This window comes from Podarcis tiliguerta (genome assembly GCF_965153285.1).
Source record: "Podarcis tiliguerta genome assembly, chromosome: 12".
Lineage (NCBI taxonomy): Eukaryota > Metazoa > Chordata > Lepidosauria > Squamata > Lacertidae > Podarcis > Podarcis tiliguerta.
Window position 1 is genome coordinate 13670605 of NC_139545.1, and position 18299 is coordinate 13688903.

An 18299-nucleotide genomic window follows, 5' to 3' on the forward strand; every position below is an offset into this window, starting at 1 on the left:
GCTTGCGTAACAGACCTCAGCAACTCAGCTTTTGGCCAATCTACTTTATTTACATATAAACACACATGGAGCACTGCAACATGGTTCCCTCTCTCTCTAGCATAGTCTCCGTCACTTCCCACTCTGTGGAGTCAAAACATATACCATCATGTGAAAGACAACAATCCCATGACTGCAACCATGGAGCAGGAATTCTAACACAAGTATCTTCCTACATGGACTTTGGGCCACTTCACACCTATCTACACCACTTTCAAAGTTATAAGGCAGCTTGATTTTTATCAGCTTGGACCGAAGCATAATTTTGCAGCCAGCATTATCCATATGCGGGTGACATGTGAGGTAGGGGGCCAGATTCTGCTGGACAATCCCAATCCCTCTTTACTTATTTTTCCAGATGTGTTAGGCTTCCTCAAACTCAGCCCTCCAGATGTTTTGAGACTACAGTTCCCATCATCCCTGACCACTGGTCCTGCTAGCTAGGGATCATGGGAGTTGTAGGCCAACAACATCTGGAGGGCCGAGTTTGAGGAAGCCTGTGTTAGGCATTGTGTTCTAAATGTGTGTGCTTAATTTCAACCCTACCCCTAATTTTCATGGTGTCTGTTATGTAGAGAAGGGCTACATTATGCACATAAGTGATATCAGATGACTTCAGGACCATCAGGAATGTGGTCGAATGTGGTCCTAAATGCATCGTCTGTTCTCTTATTGGAGTTTTGAGTTTTCTGCTTTGATTTTTGATAAAATTAGCAGATGCGTATCAGGGCAGGTTCAACAAACATTGAGCAATCACAGGTCCTGGGGTAAGTGGTGGTGCAATTATGGGAACTGCTGTGTCCCTGGCTACCTAGATCATCTGTTTCATTTGCATAAGCAAGTACATTTTAAGGACAGTGGGTATTGCTCATGCGTGGAGCAAACTCTTGAATGAACCAGCACTTGCAAACATGGTTAGGCAGAAACCTTTTTCCTTCTTGGAAGGAAAAGTCAAGGGTTGACAAAGCAAGCCAAATTCCTTGCACAATATACTGAAGGGTCACGATTCTTCATCAGCAGTGGAACACACTGGCTTGGAGCAGAATTATACCATCCTGCAGCACTGGTAAAACAAAGGATGTGCAACTGCTCTGCAAGTTCTGGTATGAGCTAATCCACTTTTGATGGATGCATTGACTAAATCACTTACAGTTCTGCGTTTTCAGTCTCGCTGCAGCAGATTAATGGTTTCCCTTAAAACGGACATTCTTCTAGGACAGCAGAGCTTTTCCTCAAACGCTCCCTGGAAATGCGAGAGCGTGTTCTCGGGCCTGACCACCCAGATTGTGCCCAGTCTTTGAATAATCTAGCAGCCCTTAGCAACGAGAAGAAGAACTATGACAAGGCAGAGGAGCTGTATGAAAGGGCACTGAACATCAGGAAAAGAGCGCTGGCCCCAGACCACCCGTCTCTGGCTTACACGGTGAAACACCTTGCTGTGCTGTACAAGAAGATGGTAAGAGCAATAGACGTGTGAATGCGCTATTCATTTTAGGTGTCAGAAGCTCTCACCTAGCTTGGGGCTTTATGCAGTAGCTTGCGGTGACAGTGCGGTGGAAATAACAGAAGCAGAATAAATTATGCCAAGTAAATTAAGTCCAGCACAGCGCTGCAAATACAGTGGTGCCCCGCAAGACGAATGCCTCGCAAGACGGAAAACCCGCTAGACGAAAGGGTTTTCCGTTTTTCAATGCGCTTCGCAGGACGAATTTCTCTATGGGCTTGCTTCGCAAGACGAAAATGTCTTGCGATTCTTGCGATTTTTTTTCGCTCCCCACCCCCTTTTTCTAAGGCACTAAGCTGCTAATAGCCTTTTAGCAGCTAATCCGCTAATCCCTTAAGCCTTTAATAGCCGCTAATAGCCGCTAAACCGCTAATAGCGCTAATCCTCTAAACCGCTAATAGGGTTGCTTCACAAGACGAAAAAACCGCTAGATGAAGAGACTCGCGGAATGGATTCCTTTCGTCTTGTGAGGCACCACTGTAGTGACATTTTCATTTGACTTCAACCAACGGTTGATGACAGCATGGATTGAATGTGCTGCATTTCTAAAAGGAAAGAAGACTATAGAGATGTGCCTCTCAAGCTCACGCTTGCTTTGTTTCCTAGGGAAAGCTTGACAAAGCTGTTCCTCTGTATGAGTTGGCTGTTGAAATCAGGCAGAAATCTTTTGGTCCAAAGCACCCGAGTGTGGCCACTGCTTTAGTGAACTTAGCAGTTCTTTACTGCCAGATGGTAAGTTTTCTCTGCCCTCTCCTTTTATACACAATATCAGGGATGGTTAATGAATGATATGCACAACATATGCCACAATTCAATGTAGCCAATAAGAAGAGGGGGGAAAACACCAGATTAAAATCTCTATTGCAGCTCCCTGAAGTAAATATAAAATGCTAGGACTAAAAATGTGTGTTTTCACATTAATTGGAAGCAGATACAGAGGCACAGCATAGTATTATCATAAGATCTCAGGGCGGTTCACATTTTTGTATAGCTGTATACTACTTTTTGTAAGGGACGTGGGTGGCGCTGTGGGTTAAACCACAGAGCCTAGGACTTGCCGATCAGAAGGTCGGCGGTTCGAATTCCCGCAATGGGGTGAGCTCCCGTTGCTCGGTCCCAGCTCCTGCCCACCTAGCAGTTCGAAAGCACGTCAAAGTGCAAGTAGATAAATAGGTACCGCTCCGGCGGGAAGGTAAATGGCATTTCTGTGTGCTGCTCTGTTTCGCCAGAAGCGGCTTAGTCATGCTGGCCACATGACTGAGGACAAACGCCGGCTCCCTCGGCCAATAAAGCGAGATGAGTGCCGCAACCCCAGAGTTGGTCACGACTGGACCTAATGGTCAGGGGTCCCTTTACCTTTACTATAGTACTTTTTGAGCACAGCTGCCAGTGGCTTTTCCCATTCCACTTGCACATGTCCTTGCTTGCTAGCAAACCCCCAGAGCATGATGGAACCTGTTAAAAAACCCATAAGCAGGGTCCCACAGGTGTTAGGTTGGCTCGCTTACCACTCATCGCTGCCCTTGCCCAAATCCTCTGGCATGCAGCAAGATTTATCTCTCACACACAGCAGTTTGGATATGAAACAGCAGGGTTATTATTTTCTCAATGTTTTCCTTCACCTTCCTCCCTGACTGCCACACAAGTTAGTTCACAGGAAGGGATGTGTGTGTTCTACTTGTCATAATTCGCATCAGGCAGATCAGGCTCCCTAGCAAAGCCCTTACTCACATGGTTCCTTTGGGAGTTTCACAGAGCACCCTTTCTTACCTGTTTATAGCACAGGACAGAATAGGCAGAAAGCCCCAAGGGACACTTTGCATATACATTGGAAAATTCTCCTACGCAAACCTCACCTACCATATAGTTTCTGTTTGTTGTGGTTTTGTTTTGTTTTGCATGGATCAACAGTGATCCATGCGACGGACATCTCCAGGCTTGACTACTGTAATTCGCTCTACGCGGGGCTGCCCTTGAAGCTGTCCCAAAAACTCCAGCGGGTACAGAATGCTGCAGCGAGGCTCCTCACGGGGTCTCTGCCATGGGAGCATATTCACCCAGTGCTTTTCAAGCTGCACTGGCTCCCGGTGGAGTACAGGGTCAGATTTAAGGTGCTGCTTTTGACCTTTAAAGCCCTTCACGGCCTAGGACCCTCGTACCTGCGGGACCGCCTCTCCTGGTATGCCCCACGGAGAGCCTCAAGGTCCATAAATAACAACACCCTAGTGGTCCCGGGCCCTAAGGAAGTTAGATTGGCTTCAACCAGAGCCAGGGCCTTTTCAACTCTGGCTCCGGCCTGGTGGAACGCTCTGCCTCATGAGACCAGGGCCCTGCAGGATCTGATTTCTTTCCGCAGGGCCTGTAAGACAGAGTTGTTCCGCCTGGCCTTTGGCTTGGAGCCAATTTGATTCCCTCCCTCCCTCTCTTTTTTCTTTTCCTTCTCCTCCTGCAATGAGGCTACATTTTAATATTTTAATGTTCCATTATTTTAATGTTGTATTTTATTTTTGTTTTTAAGTTGTAATCATTCATCTTGTTTTTATTATTGCTTGTAAGCCGCTCTTGGCTGGGGAGGGCGGGGTATAAATAATTTTAAAAAATTATTATTATTATTATTATTATTATTATTATTAAATGAGGATATCCAAGTGCTCTGTAATAGCTGGCGATCTTTGAAGAAGACTCATGACTTCTTCAGATGTTTTTCTTTTTTTGGCAGGCAGGCAGGGAGACAGACAAACTCTGGCTGAAATATTTGGTGTTCATTGCTTACATTGTATTCATTCCTTTGGACTCAGTCTGCATTCAGGCCAACTTATGAGCCCAGCTTTTCTCATCTTCAGGAGTTAAGCCTTGCACAGCCTGTTTTAATTCTTTGGCTTGGTGTCCTGGCTTAATTTATAAAAGTTGCAGCACCCGTTCCTGCCTTCCAGCTCTCAGATTTTTATCATAACCTTAGCCAAAATGTGAGAGTAGTTACAAGCTATTCTCCTAGGCTCAGACATCTTACGGTTTCCAGTAGTTGGAATGTAAAATTTTAATGAAACTTAAGTGTTCAGCTCAGATCTGAACAAACACTTTTGGCAATACCTGTTTTGTGCCCTAATACTTCTAGAAAAAACACTCTGAAGCCTTGCCTCTTTACGAACGAGCGCTGAAAATTTATGAAGACAGCTTTGGGCGTATGCATCCTCGCGTGGGAGAAACATTAAAGAATTTGGCTGTGCTTAGGTAACATTTAATCTAACCAACCTACCTTGTTATTTAAAAAAAAGTGTATATGTTCACTACTTGCTTACTGCATAATCCTAGGTTCACACACCAGATCTTTGGACCAGAGCAAAAGCTGCAGTATGGTGGGAGGTTCAGAAATACCTGACAAAGTTTATTTGAAGCTTTTTAATGTGATACAGAAGTAGTATATTTTGATTTGGGGGTGGGGGATGACTTTAATCTCTAGAAAAGTGGGAAATACGAGTTAATGTTTGATAACTTTTTTCAGTTCTACTACTAATCTGCAAATGTTCTGGAATAGCAATGTGGAATGTTTTTTGTTCCTTTGCTTTCTCTCACCCCCGCCCCCCCCCCCCAGCTATGAGGGAGGAGATTTTGAGAAGGCTGCCGAGCTCTATAAGAGAGCCATGGAAATCAAAGAAGCAGAGACTTTGTTGATTGGTGGCAAGGCAGCGTCCCGTCATTCATCCAGTGGAGACACCCTCAGTTTGAAGAGTGCTTTCTCTCCCAATGTTTTTTTGCAACATGGACAAAGGTGATGATAAGGTAAAGGACCCCTGGACAGTGAAGTCCAATCAAAGGCGACTGTGGGGTGCAGCGCTCATCTTGCTCATCTTGCTTTCAGGCCGAGGGAGCTGGCGTTTGTTCAGACAGCTTTCTGTGTCATGTGGCCAGCATGACTAAACCTCTTCTGGCACAATGGGACACCGTGACAGAAAACAGACCATATGGAAATGCTGTTTACCTTCCCGTTGCAGCGGTACCTATTTATCTACTTGCACTGGCGTACTTTCGAACTGCTAGGTTGGCAGGAGCTGGGACAGAGCCAACGGGAGCTCACTCCGTTGCGGGGATTCAAACCGCCAACCTTCTGATCGGTAAGCCCAAGAGGCTCAGTGGTTTAGACCACAGGGCCACCCACATCAAATGGGTTTGTCTGAATAAGAGGAGGATGGCAGTGCCCTGAACACCTTTCCCCCACCAGTATTGCCGAATGTTTTGCAGACTGTTCCACACAGTTAAAAAGTAGTTTTAGTTATATTGACACTCCAGTCCTGCATACATTACATGGATTTAAGTCCCATTGATTATAAGGACAGGTACGTATATAATCTGTAATACCTTTCTTAGGTGCAGAGTCTTTCCAGCAAGAGAAAGGAGGCTCAGGTGAAGCAGTAACGATAGAGGTGCAGAAAGATGGAGGTTCTTGATTTGAGCAAAAATAGGGAGATGCTTCCTGATTGGGGCAGAAAGCTAAGTTGCATGCCTCCCTTATTTCCAGCCAAGTAGAGTTATCCAAGGTGAGTTATCTTCCACAAAAGGAACAGAGGCTTCCCCTTGTTTTTAACTCGCTGAACTCAAAACTGTCATTTGTCCTGCAGTTTACAGAGGAAAGCCAACTTCAAACTGGGTTTTATGATGTTCATTTGTTTCAATAGACCATAGTTAAGCTTAACCAGAAATTTTGGTTTGGACACAACACAATTGAAAGTGATGGCTAATGAACTCCTTGCGGCTGCACTAGAGAAGAGAGGGAGTACACAAGCCCAAGGCTTATTCGTGTTACATAATAATCAGGTTTTTTTAGTTACAGCACCTTCTTTCCTTGACCAAGTATAAAGGATTTGTTGGAACTGAGCTGTCATTCTGTAATGTCTTTTCCTACTTCTGTTGGATTTAATATGACTCTACAGTCAGAGCTTTTGATACCAAGAAGAGGGCCTTCTCGGTGGTGGCGCCCGCCCTGTGGAACGCCCTCCCACCAGATGTCAAGGAAATAAGCAACTATCTGACTTTTAGAAGACATCTGAAGGCAGCCCTGTTTAGGGAAGTTTTTAATGTTGGATGTTTTATCATGTTTTTAATATTCTGTTGGGAGCCGCCCAGAGTGGCTGGGGAAACCCAGCCAGATGGGTGGGGTCTAAAGAATAAATTATTATTATTATTATATCTCCAAAGTGGAGAGAAAAAAGAAAAAACATTTGACTATCAATCTTTCTGTAAATTATGAAATTTAAAAGCAGTATTTGTAGCTGTCCAGTTATACTTCCTTTGAGATATACATTAAATTGTGAGGAAGCGAAACTCTTAACTGAATAGCCTGCTTTGTGTTTGCCACATATTCAAAATCTAGAGCCGGGACTCAAAGACCATGTACTCTTGAGCTGTGTGGGGTGCTTTTCATTTGACCTTCAGGAATGGCTTATGTGTGGGACAGACACACAGCTATAGTTCGCGGTTGGGCATGAAGAAATACACCATTTATTTAAAAAAATTATACACATTTGAAGGCTTCCTAATTTCCCTTATCATTTTTTGTTCCATCTTACCTGGTTCTATACAGCTTTGCTTTCTCACAGTTAATATATTCCCCTTGATACGTGGCACTCCGCACAGGCCCTTTTAAGTTTTTACCCTAGCACAGCAACCATATTCATGCATGCTTATTAGCAACCCCCACTGAAAACAAATCATACTTATGGGTGATTATTGAACAGGGCTGCAGTAAAGTAAGTATTAAATATTCCTTTCTTTGTATTAGGCATCAGGCTGAAGCAGTGGTAGCTTAGAAACAAATGGTTCAATTAGTCTTAACCCTATTTGTTTGCACTCCAATAATAATTGAACCTGAAATATTTATAAGCAAGAAGCAGGCCTTTGGCAACAAAACTTGTATATGGTATAAACTGCACCAATATTAGTTCTGTTAAAGCTGAATTCTAGAAATGTTGGTAGTCTAAATTTCAAAACTCTTGTAACAAATTTAATAGTTGTCAGTTGAGCACAAAGTCCTGAGGTAGAAAGCAATCTATAAAAGCACACAAGTAGATAACACATTGGTTGGTTGATGCTGAGCTTATTTTAGTAATAAAGTTTATTTCCAAGAAAGTAACTCACAGGAAGGACACACAAAAATGCTGTTGTAAAAATGCAAAATGGAAACAGAATGGAGTGTGGTTGAACAAGTAGTTGAAGCAATTAATTGTGGGATTGCCTAGAACCATCAAACTTCCAAACCACTTTTTCCCCCCAAATCTGTCTTTATGTTTATGTTAATCACCAGCTAATGACAAAAGCATTTCTCCAGCAGGCTTATCCAACTGACCGTACAACATTCAGTCCAGCAAGCATAAACTGTAGTTTATTGCTGGTGGTTTAAAAATAGTTAGCCTTAGGGCCATTGATTCTAAATAGGCTTCTCTTGGATTGCAGCTTCTTTGTTTACTAAATATATACCTGAAATATTACTTAAATAAATACTACTAAGGTGACATTATTATAAAGCAACTGGCAAGAGACCTTGTAAGTGCTGAGCGACTGCAAGTGTCATTAACCCTGCCTAACTTTCAATTTTTGGTTGACCTCCGGATTAGAAAGGGAATTAAATGCTTTGGTGGAGGAAGCCCTGGCAACTTCTGCTTCCCAGAGCTTTTTATCCTACACCACTTGAGTGATAATCTACAATTGAACATAATAGACTAGATCATTTGCCAAACTTACTCCTAGTGCAGTTTTCTCTTATCAGTTCAAAGCAACTTTCACATTGCTTTATTTTCTTCTTATTTGGAAACTGAGGATTTTAGGCATGATGGCTGAAGAGCATTTCCAAATTCAGTATTCTCCCATAATGGTATATCGGTGATAGCAAATTTTAGCATTCCATGCTTCCTATTACACACTGCATGGCCAGAGGAACCAGATATTGGCTTGTCCCACATTTTTAGCCCACTAAGTCTTCCAAAAGACTTCTCTTGCGGCTAACAAAAGTATACCAAACAGTTACTTTTCCATGTAACGGTCATATATAATTGGCTAGGGTGTATGACAATGATAATCATTTTTTAAACAAGGCTCTCTCTATATATCGTATAGCTTTTCATTCTTCTAACTATCAGCTTAAGCAGATCAAATGTTACTATTTTAGACACTTTTCCAATCCAGGCATCCTAAGGAGGAACTGATTACGCTCAACAAATTTACTCTCACCTGAACTGGGCTTAAAAGGCAGCGTGGCATTGTGTTATAAATTAAACCTGTCAGCTTGCCTTGGTTTTCACTGGACCCTCATACCTTCTGTAAAGTCTTCACATAATTAACAAAAAGACAACATGACGATGCACTATTCATGAAAGACTAAATCTGTTACACATCACTGGCTGCTGAAATTACAGGAATCTCGAAGTGTTTTTTGTGCTAGATGCTCTTCATCTTAGCCATAAGTTCTTCTAGACTTTCTTCAGATTCTGGAACAGTTTCCCCAGTAACAGCGTTCTCTTCCTGGTGAGGGGAGAAGAGTAGTAAATGCCTTTACACCTTTTCACTATAGCCTCAAATCCAAAAGCCCCAACAAGCTTGGCGTGCTGAACACCACACACATTATAGTAAAATAGGCCGGATACAAACGTAATTAAATACTAACACCTGTCAGTCACCCAACATCACCATCATGTCAGGGGACTCATTCTTCCTTCCTTGCATGGCAAGTACAGAAAATCCAAGCTTAGTCTCGCCAGGCTGAAAGTTACCAATGATCAATGCTGACTTCAAACTCCACCTTCTGCAGCGGTTGGCTACGCTACTGAATCCCTATGGGGGAAACTCAGAAGTTCATCCCAATGAGCTTTAGTTAATGCCTATCAGGTGATATAGCATCCTTCCACAAGCAGAAGGACACTTCAAGGCTGCAAACTGTGCACTGGCAACTGCATCTCTGCATGCCCTTTGCCTGATATCTGGAAGCCTCACAAGCCAGAGGTTCCCACCCCACGTATGTGCCAAGTGAGCAGAGGCTCTCTCCGCCAAGGAAGCTACGACAGCCAAGCTTGGAAGGTGCACACGTCAAAGTGTGCAGTGCTGCTGTGGCTATGACAGCAGTTGTGGGCTGTTAGGATCATCCTACTTTCGTGTATGAACCTGGTAGAGACACATGCCTGACTGGCATGTTCTCTCCCTCCTGGTCGATCGTTCGGGAGCTTCAAAAGCTTTCTTCTGCCCAAACACCACAGCGACTGATGCCAAGAAGCATCAGCACACTTACGATTCTGCAGAGTATTTGCATTTCGCACAACAGAACTCAGTAGCACTGCATTTTGGCTAATCTACTTTTATTTACATATAATACACTCGGAGCATTCTGACTTAGCTCCTTCCTCTTTCTCATCAGACAGCAGAGAGATAAAAAAACCAAAGGACAATAGTCCCATTTTCTGGAACACAGGAACACAAAACATCCTGTTTCCGTCACTTCCCACACTGTGGAATGAAAACATACACCGTCGTGTGATACGACAACAATCCTATGACTGCAAACACGGAGCAGGAATCCTAACATCAACTTCATTGACGCACACGATGGAAGTGAAGACTGCAGAACAGCAGCACTGATTGCTCATTCCCACACGCAACTTGACAAGTTAAAGCCAATCCAAATAAAATGTTCTTGACGTTAGCTAAAAACAACTTACCACCTTGTTTGGAATTGTGTATGCCATTGTGATTCCTTCTGGAAGATCGAGAACTGGACCTGAAGCAGCTTTTAATTCTTCCTCTGAAACTTCCGATACCAACTCTATCCCTGAATAGCCCCAAACACATCAATGCAAGGGAAAGAATTAGTGCAGATTAATGGTATACACAGTAATTGTCTACAAATACAAAAAAGTTACAGACTGAACTTATGTTTCAGGGCAGATAAAGACATTACAATGGTAGGTCCGGGTACAAACGGGATCCGCTCTGGAGGCCTGGCTGTATCCCGAAAACTTCGTAACTGGAGGCGCCCTTCTGCGCATGCACGGCGAAACCCGGAAGTATACACTTCCGGGTTTGCAACAGCTGTAACCCGAAGATTCCGTAACCTGGAGGTTACGCAACACGAGGTACCACTGTACTTCTCACAGTCAAAAACCTCTTCAGGCAATTGAAAGGGCAGGGAGTAGGGCTGTTACCCTCCCCCGTGTTGGACAGGCCCAATGGATTTGGGAGCAGTGGTAATGCATAGGGGGGTTTTAAACCCTAATTAAGCATAACATGCCAAAGTGGGTTCATAATGTGGGATACCCTTTCATGACAATAATAGATCACCATAGCTTGTGCTGCTGTCACAACTATGTCCTCACTTACAGCTACCTGCTTTTTGGGGCAGGGGCTCAATTGAAATCATTCACAAGAGAGAAAGCTGCTTAGGCTGATGGGCATTTTACTAGTTCCAAGAGTTGTAAGCTAGCAATTTGTATTGTCTTAGTATCTTAACTCACCCCAATCATTCTCTTCATGAACTATTTCTTCTTCCTGTTCAATTACTTCTACTTTAGGATTTTCTGCTGCTTTTTTCTGGAAATACAAACACAGTCACAAGTGGTTTTTCTTCCCACTCTAAATAATGGGAAACGTTAAATAATTATATGCTAGAGGCCCATTCAGAATGACCATACTAGGGTAAATAGCTCCAAAGAGTTCATGCTACATTTTCTAACTTCCGCTGAACAAGTTATCCACCCCTTTCAAGGAATTGGAAAAGGAGCCTGAACTCTTTTAGCTATTTATTTTACCTTGTACTCTTCCTGCTGGTGTCTACAGTTTCTGTCATCGCACTGCGGATTTGGCTTCATCGTCATGGAGGGGAAAAAATCCTGCATTGCGTTATAGCCAAGGTAAAAGCTCACCGTGCCAAAATTCAGTAAATATCTGGGGGGAAATGCAGGAAGGATAAAAGAAGAGGACAGTTTATTGTTTGCATGTGTCAGACGGAAGACACAGCACTTTGGTTCATTATGGGTGACATCCAATGATGCTTGCCTACTTGCGCAACAGAAATCTTGCACAACTGGAGTTCTCCTTCAGCACCTGTGCGCCCCGAAAATCTGCTCTGGAGGGTCCCTAACTATCTGCAGCAAATATAGGAGGGTGTGGAGGGAACAGATGGAGAATGCACAAGGACGCAGCTGCTCACACTACTCTGGATCTCACCCAATATGCCTGATGTAATTCTTTTGCCATGAAGCAATTCCCACTTAAACTTAAACTTTTTAAAATTGAAGCATCTCAGTCACTTACTTCAGGACGTTTTGAACAAGAAGACCGGCGACCACTCCCATAGTGGTGGGAAGGCTGGCGGCACAAACTCCCTCCCGTTTGAGCGTTTTCTCATCTATATTTGCCGCTACAACAAGTGGAGGTGCACACTAGCCAAAAAAGGGAGAGGAGTTTGAGAATCATAAAAGGGGCATTTGAAAAACCTACAAACAGGAGAAGGATGACTTTAGATTCCAACAACTTTCACTTCACCTTAGAAGGACAGCACAATGGAACTTAGAAAGCATAACATCACATACCGCAAAACAAGCCGATTCACCAGGGATGATGAGTTGGATATGGCCAGACACAGCGTTTTCGCTCACTCCAGATTCCATCCATATTTGTCCAAGCTCATTACAAGCCTTAAAAAACATGAAACATGTACTATTTATACATGCATAAGTTGCACTTGCTGCAAAAATCTAAAACTGCTTATGGATATAAGAGTCCTGCTGAATCAAGCTAAAGGCTTGTCTCAGGGGAGGGGAACTGTCTAGATCTTGAGCTCCCCCCCCCCAACTGACCAATGGCTACTTTGAAAGATGAGCCAGGACACCTTTGCTGCAAAATCACCTGCCCGTCACCATGACAAGAATCGGTAGCACACTCCTGGTTTCCAGGCCTGAAAATGAACTCATTGTAGGGGAGTTGGTCATCTAAAGAATTTCAATTGAAAATAAGTTCTTAGGAAAGCAAAACTTCATTTGAGTTTTGTGACAGACTTCAGCAATCCCTCAAACTTCTCAAACCAGATCTAGAAAACGGATCCCATTCATGTCCATGTCACAGAAGTCTGTATTAAACCAAGGATGAAACTGAAGTCGCCAACGAAATGCAGTTCAATCTCTAGTATTACTGTTTTTTGTGTATCCTGCTTTCATGTAACATACACAGGCTCAAGGCACGATGATACTGCAAATGCACCAAGCACAGCTACTGCGGAACAGCCATATCTTTTCAGAAGTGGCTCGCTTGGGAAGCCTCTGCCTCCCCCACTGAGATGGCACAGCAGCCATACCTGCTACAATGTACTGGGTACGAGATCCACAGCTTCTAGCACTAGGTGTGCAATGTGTGCAATGTGTACTTGGGTGATAACAGGAGGCATGTGTGCGTTGCTGTTGCTACACTTACTGTGTTAATTGCCATGCGTGCTTCAAAATTATCCACGCAGCTCAATACAAGATCAACAGGTTTCCCTTCTTCTAAACCTCCATTGCTATAAATAAAAAGGGGAGAAAATGGAAATATTAAGGTTCCTTGCAAGAAGATCAAGGAAGCTGTTTTACCATGAAACTCTCCATTCATTATTAGCATGGAATCCTCCTCTGCTCAAGGGTTGCATCTTCTCCTAGGAAATCTTACATGGCCCACATGCCAGCAATGGGCAGGGCCAGAACGACAAATGCCAATTTAACCTTTGTACAATAGGCTAAGGGGATTAGGCCGGATCCGGCCCCCCGGGCTTTAGTTTGCCTACCCATGGGCTAGTTGCTTAGAGACCCCTCTATCCTCAATCCAAGCTAGGGAGAATCATTATAAGAGTTAAAGGATTATTTCCAGCCAGTTAAAAGCCCTCAAGGATGGGGTAAGGCTAGGCCAGACCAGACAGCAGTGTGGCCTGGGAGAAAGGGTGTGTGGCCTAGAGAGTCCCAAGGCCAAACAGAGAAGCCTGGAGAGCTGCATTTGACCCTCCAGGCCTGAGGTTACCAACCCCCTGATTTAGAGAAATGTGAATCAGTAGTGTTTCGTTACGACCACCACTACCAGCCCCCGAAAGATATGTTACCTGATCCTGTCCATAAAATGTTGAAAGTTGTCCACGGTTGTGATGTTGTAGTTATGTACTTCGAACTGCACATCGGGGTTGATGTTCCTTAAGGATAAAATAAACACTGCAGCTTCAAAACGAACATCTCTGAAAGGAGCCCCACACGTTTGTGTTGCAAATTCTGACATACTAAGGTTGCAATCCCATGCTCTTCCTTGGGAATAAATCCTACTGGACTCAGAAGAACTTCCTTCCGCATAAACGTACGCAGCATGATTTCTTTAAGATTAGTTTCTCATGAAACTTTTTTTTTTAAAAAGAACAAACTTGGAAGTTCTGCATGTCTGAAGTTGCATTCCATAACTGGATGGCACCTCCCACTTTCACATACCTCAAAGTGTGCTCTGCTGCTTGCACTTTACTCAGTCCAGCTTGGTGGGGTTGGAAAAAGAGCCTGTTCATATTGGCCAGCTCCACCTTATCATAATCAAACAGGAGCAGCTAAAAGAAAGATTACAGTGACACATGAATGGCCTTTGGCCAGGTTCACGTTTAGGACAGACAGGGTCACAGCCCTTGGGCTAACAAATATTATTCCTACGGATTCGAAAGTGGCAAACATATTTATTTCTAAAACACCTGAAATTCAGTTTTAAAAGACTGTGATAGTTTAAGTAAAATGAGATTCAAAATTTAAATTCATCACAGACGCCCATCAGCTTTAAATAATAACTTTTTAAGGGTTACTTCCACAAGAATGCTCCCATTTGTCTCTCATGTGCTTCTGTGGCAGAGATAAAAGAATCAGAGAACAGCAGTACAGTGGTACCTCGGGTTAAGTACTTAATTCGTTCTGGAGGTCCGTTCTTAACCTGAAATTGTTCTTAACCGGAAGCACCACTTTAGCTAATGGGGCCTCCCGCTTGCACGATTTCTGTTCTCATTCTGAAGCAAAGTTCTTAACCCGAGGTACTATTTATGGGTTAGCAGAGTCTGTAAACTGAAGTGTATGTAACCCGAGGTACCACTGTACTGGAGATCGGGGGGGGGGGGGTTGGATGTAGGAAATAAAGCTTCAACATTGATGTTTGCTCTTTGGCCATGGGCAAGTCATTTCCTCTCTTCCTAACCTACCCTACAGGACTGTTGTTAGAATTAAATGAGATAAATCCATGTATGTTGCTTCAACAATTTTAGAAAAATGAAGTACCAGTATAAGAACCAAAAAGGACATGCAAGGAGAATTGTGTCCTAAAATGCACAGCAAACATACTTCCAGGAGCCTCTGCCAACTACAGCTTCTAAACCGTCACTAATCATCATGTAGGTGACCACCCTTTACCCATTACAGAGGCCACTGTGAATACATTTAAGTTGACAAAGGGAAATTAATCTTCAGCAGCCTAACAGCCCACGGATAGAAACTGTTTTTTAGCCTGTTGGTACGACTGAATTATGGTGCTGGAGGAGACTCTTGAGAGTCCCATGGACTACAAGAAGATCAAACCTATGCATTCTGAAGGAAATCAGCCCTGAGTGCTCACTGGAAGGACAGATCCTGAAGCTGAGGCTCCAAGACTTTGGCCACCTCATGAGAAGAGAAGACTCCCTGGGAAAGACCCTGATGTTGGGAAAGATGGAGGGCACAAGGAGAAGGGGACGACAGAGGACGAGATGATTGGACAGTGTTCTCGAAGCTACCAGCATGAGTTTGACCAAACTACGGGAGGCAGTGGAAGACAGGAGTGCCTGGCGTGCTCTGGTCCAGGGGGTCACGAAGAGTCGAACACGACTAAATGACAAAGGCCTGGAAACGATGCCTTATGAGGAATGGCTAAGGGAGCTGGGCATGTTTAGTCTGGAGAAGAGGAGGTTAAGGGGTGATATGATAGTCATGTTCAAATATATAAAAGGATGTCACATAGAGGAGGGAGAAAGGTTGTTTTCTGCTGCTCCAGAGAAGCGGACACGGAGCAATGGATCCAAACTACAAGAAAGAAGATTCCACCTAAACATTAGGAAGAACTTCCTGACAGTAAGAGCTGTTCAACAGTGGAATTTGCTGCCAAGGAGTGTGGTGGAGTCTCCTTCTTTGGAGGTCTTTAAGCAGAGGCTTGACAACCATATGTCAGGAGTGCTCTGATGGTGTTTCCTGCTTGGCAGGGGGTTGGACTCGATGGCCCTTGTGGTCTCTTCCAACTCTATGATTCTAAAATCTTTCACCAAAGCACCACTGATTTTACTCAGGACAGTGTTGTTATAAGGAAGAAACGTATTATTACCTTACCAATGCCACATCTTGTCAGCATCTCAGCAGTTACGCTGCCAACTCCACCAACACCCACCACCGCGACGGCAAAGGAGCGGATTTTCTGCAACAAGAAACCAACCCTGGTAAGCATTTTGTGCCATGTGTTTACATCATTAATGCAAACTTCTATAAGAAACATTATCCCACCTCATAGTCTTTCACAATTCCCATTCTTTTCAGCGCCATCAGGCGACTAGAGAGAGGGAAGAAACAAAAACACTTTTGTCAAGTGGGCTTCATTCACATGGCACAGCTATTTCAAAATCAAAAGGAGATTAGCAAATTCCATGGTGCAAAATTGAAGTGCGCTGAAATCCCCGTTTGTCTTGGATATTTCAGCAGCTCAGATCTCCCACAGTGATTAAATTAAGTATGGATTCATTTACGACATCCCAGAACATAAACCAACAACCTCCAGGTTGGTGAAAAGGGCTAAACGGTGTGTATACAGCCTGTTCATGCCACTAATTTCTGTGCTGCCACTAGGAATAGCCATTACTTGCCTCTTACTGTTCCATTACAGTAGCTGAAAATGCCATACCACTTCTTGACTGGCTGTTAAGGACTTCCATCTATCCACTGACACAGGGCTGCCATATTTCAAAAAGTTAAAAAACCAGGGCTGCCTCTGAAGAGTTCTGAAACTCCAGCTGGTGCAGAATTCAGCAACCAGGTTGCTCCCTGGGGCAGGCTGGTTTGAGCACACAACACTAACCCTGGCCCAACTGCACTGGCTACCCATGAGCTTCTGGGACCCAATTCAAAGAGCTGGCTTCAACCTATAAAGTCTTAAATCGCTCAGGACCGCCGTACCTTAAGGACCACATCTCCCCATAGGAACCAATGTGGACCCCGCAATCTTGAGGCCCTTCTTTTGTGTGCCTCCAGAGGTTAAGAATAGCTGGGCCAGAGTGCCGAACTACGATCTGGGGGCCCAGGGTCTGCAAATCCCAACTCAGCCTTTGAAGCTGACTCGGAAACTACAACTAATCCAGAGTGTGGCAGCTAGACTGGTGACTGGGAGTGACCGCTGAGACCATATAACACCGGTCCTGAAAGACCTACATTGGCTGCCAGTACATTTCTGAGTACAATTCAAAGTGTTGGTGCTGACCTTTAAAGCCCTAAACGGCCTCAGCCAGGTATACCAGAAGGAACATCTCCACCGCCATTGTTCTGCCTGGACACTGAGGTCCAGCTCCGAGGGCTTTCTGGCAGTTCCCTCAATGCGAGAAGTGAGGTTACAGGGAACCAGGTAGAGGGCCTTCTCGGTTGTGGCGCCCACCCTGTGGAACGCCCTCCCATCAGATGTCAAGGAAAAAAACAACTGACATTTAGAAGACATCTGTTTAAGGAAGTTTTTAATGTTTGATGTCTTATCGTGTTTTTAATTTTCTGTTGGGAGCTGCCTAGAGTGGCTGGGGAAACCCAGCCAGATGGGCGGGGAATAAATTATTAATATTATTATTTTACTTTGGAAAACTGTTAAAATGATATATAATGAAATTCAATCAAGGGGATTTGAGGAAGTCACTTAATAATGTTACCAAGATTTAAACAGGATGTATGTTTATTATTATTATTTTGGAAAATTAATTTAAAAAATTGGAAAAAATAATGTCATTTTACATGAAGGTCCCTGGGTGACCCTGGGCCAGGTAGCCTATAAGCTACCTCGTAGGGCTGTTGTGGAGGTGGCGTGTGGGGGAGACCCTTGAGCCCCTCCTTGGAGGGAAAGGGCGGGATCACAGAATGGTAGAGCTGCGAGGGGTTACAATGGTCATCTAGCCCAACCCCCCCCTGCAATGTAATTCACGACCACTCTCCCCTGTCCCAAAGACCCGCTCACCTGTACGGGTTGGAGTCGGTCACCTCCGGGCTCATCTGCTCGATCCTCGCCCGCCGGCCTTGCCCGCCTCCTTCCCCCCGGCCCAGCTCTTCCTCCAGCTCCCGGACGCGGCGCCGCAGCTGCTCCACCAGCTTCTCCGAGGCGGCCATGGCGATCCCTCAGCGGAAAGCCCGCAGTACCGGCTGCTCTGCCCAACCCCGCGCCGCCGCCGCCGCTGCTGCCAGAGACACGTCTCCCCAACCGGCGCTTCCGGGAGTCACGGCAAAAGGCTTCCCCCCGCGCAACGCAGCGCCGGCGACCACAGTTCCGGCCTTCAGAGTTCTCTCTCCTTTCAGAAAGTTGCTGCGAGTTTCAGAGTCCGGGGGTGGCGGGCGAACCGTCGGGTGGGGAACCTTTGCCTTGCAAGCAAAAGGGCGGCCAAGGAGGGGCGGGCGGGCAGGGGGGGGAGCAACTGCCCCCCACAATAAAAAAATAACTGAAGTTCTCTACTCCCCCCCACCCATAAAGCCTGCCC

General features: G+C 44.6%; 2 protein-coding genes across 5 annotated transcripts in view; one reads left to right on the top strand and one right to left on the bottom strand.

Annotated features, from left to right (window-relative positions):
- NPHP3 (nephrocystin 3) overlaps positions 1 to 6865 on the top strand; it is a 43201-nt gene extending 36336 nt beyond the window's left edge. For 2 of the 3 annotated variants that reach the window (XM_083404651.1, XM_083404652.1), the window contains exons 25-28: positions 1255 to 1495; positions 2150 to 2275; positions 4659 to 4774; positions 5136 to 6865. In XM_083404651.1, coding sequence (XP_083260777.1) covers positions 1255 to 1495; positions 2150 to 2275; positions 4659 to 4774; positions 5136 to 5316 — 664 coding nt within the window. In that variant the 3' untranslated portion in view covers positions 5317 to 6865. The remainder of the gene's footprint in view (positions 1 to 1254; positions 1496 to 2149; positions 2276 to 4658; positions 4775 to 5135) is intronic. The other variant, XM_083404653.1, reaches the window with a different exon arrangement.
- A 753-nt stretch (positions 6866 to 7618) lies between these two features.
- UBA5 (ubiquitin like modifier activating enzyme 5) lies at positions 7619 to 18066 on the bottom strand. 2 transcript variants are annotated; one of them, XM_083405089.1, is made up of 12 exons: positions 17786 to 18066; positions 16084 to 16129; positions 15908 to 15997; positions 14017 to 14126; positions 13644 to 13730; positions 12989 to 13073; positions 12112 to 12216; positions 11834 to 11961; positions 11329 to 11464; positions 11035 to 11110; positions 10246 to 10352; positions 7619 to 9055 (listed from the first exon to the last, which is right to left on the bottom strand). In XM_083405089.1, the coding sequence occupies exons 1-12, from the start codon at positions 17932 to 17934 to the stop codon at positions 8972 to 8974; spliced, it is 1203 nt and encodes a 400-aa protein (XP_083261215.1). In that variant the 5' UTR covers positions 17935 to 18066; the 3' UTR covers positions 7619 to 8971. The 2 variants fall into 2 exon arrangements, with proteins under 2 accessions (XP_083261215.1, XP_083261214.1); XM_083405088.1 differs by having other exon boundaries at positions 10243 to 10352; positions 17786 to 18062.
- Positions 18067 to 18299: the final 233 nt, after the last annotated feature.

What these genes read in the sequence shown, in the direction of transcription:
- UBA5 (XM_083405088.1), bottom strand. Translation starts at nt 17,934, where the DNA reads ATGGCCGCCTCGGAGAAGCTGGTGGAGCAGCTGCGGCGCCGCGTCCGG. An exon ending in GTGAATCGGCTTGTTTTGCG is followed by an intron (nt 11,962 to 12,111) that starts GTATGTGATGTT and finishes TTTTTTGGCTAG; the next exon opens with TGTGCACCTCCACTTGTTGT. An exon ending in TCATGAAGAGAATGATTGGG is followed by an intron (nt 10,353 to 11,034) that starts GTGAGTTAAGAT and finishes GGGGCTATTCAG; the next exon opens with GGATAGAGTTGGTATCGGAA.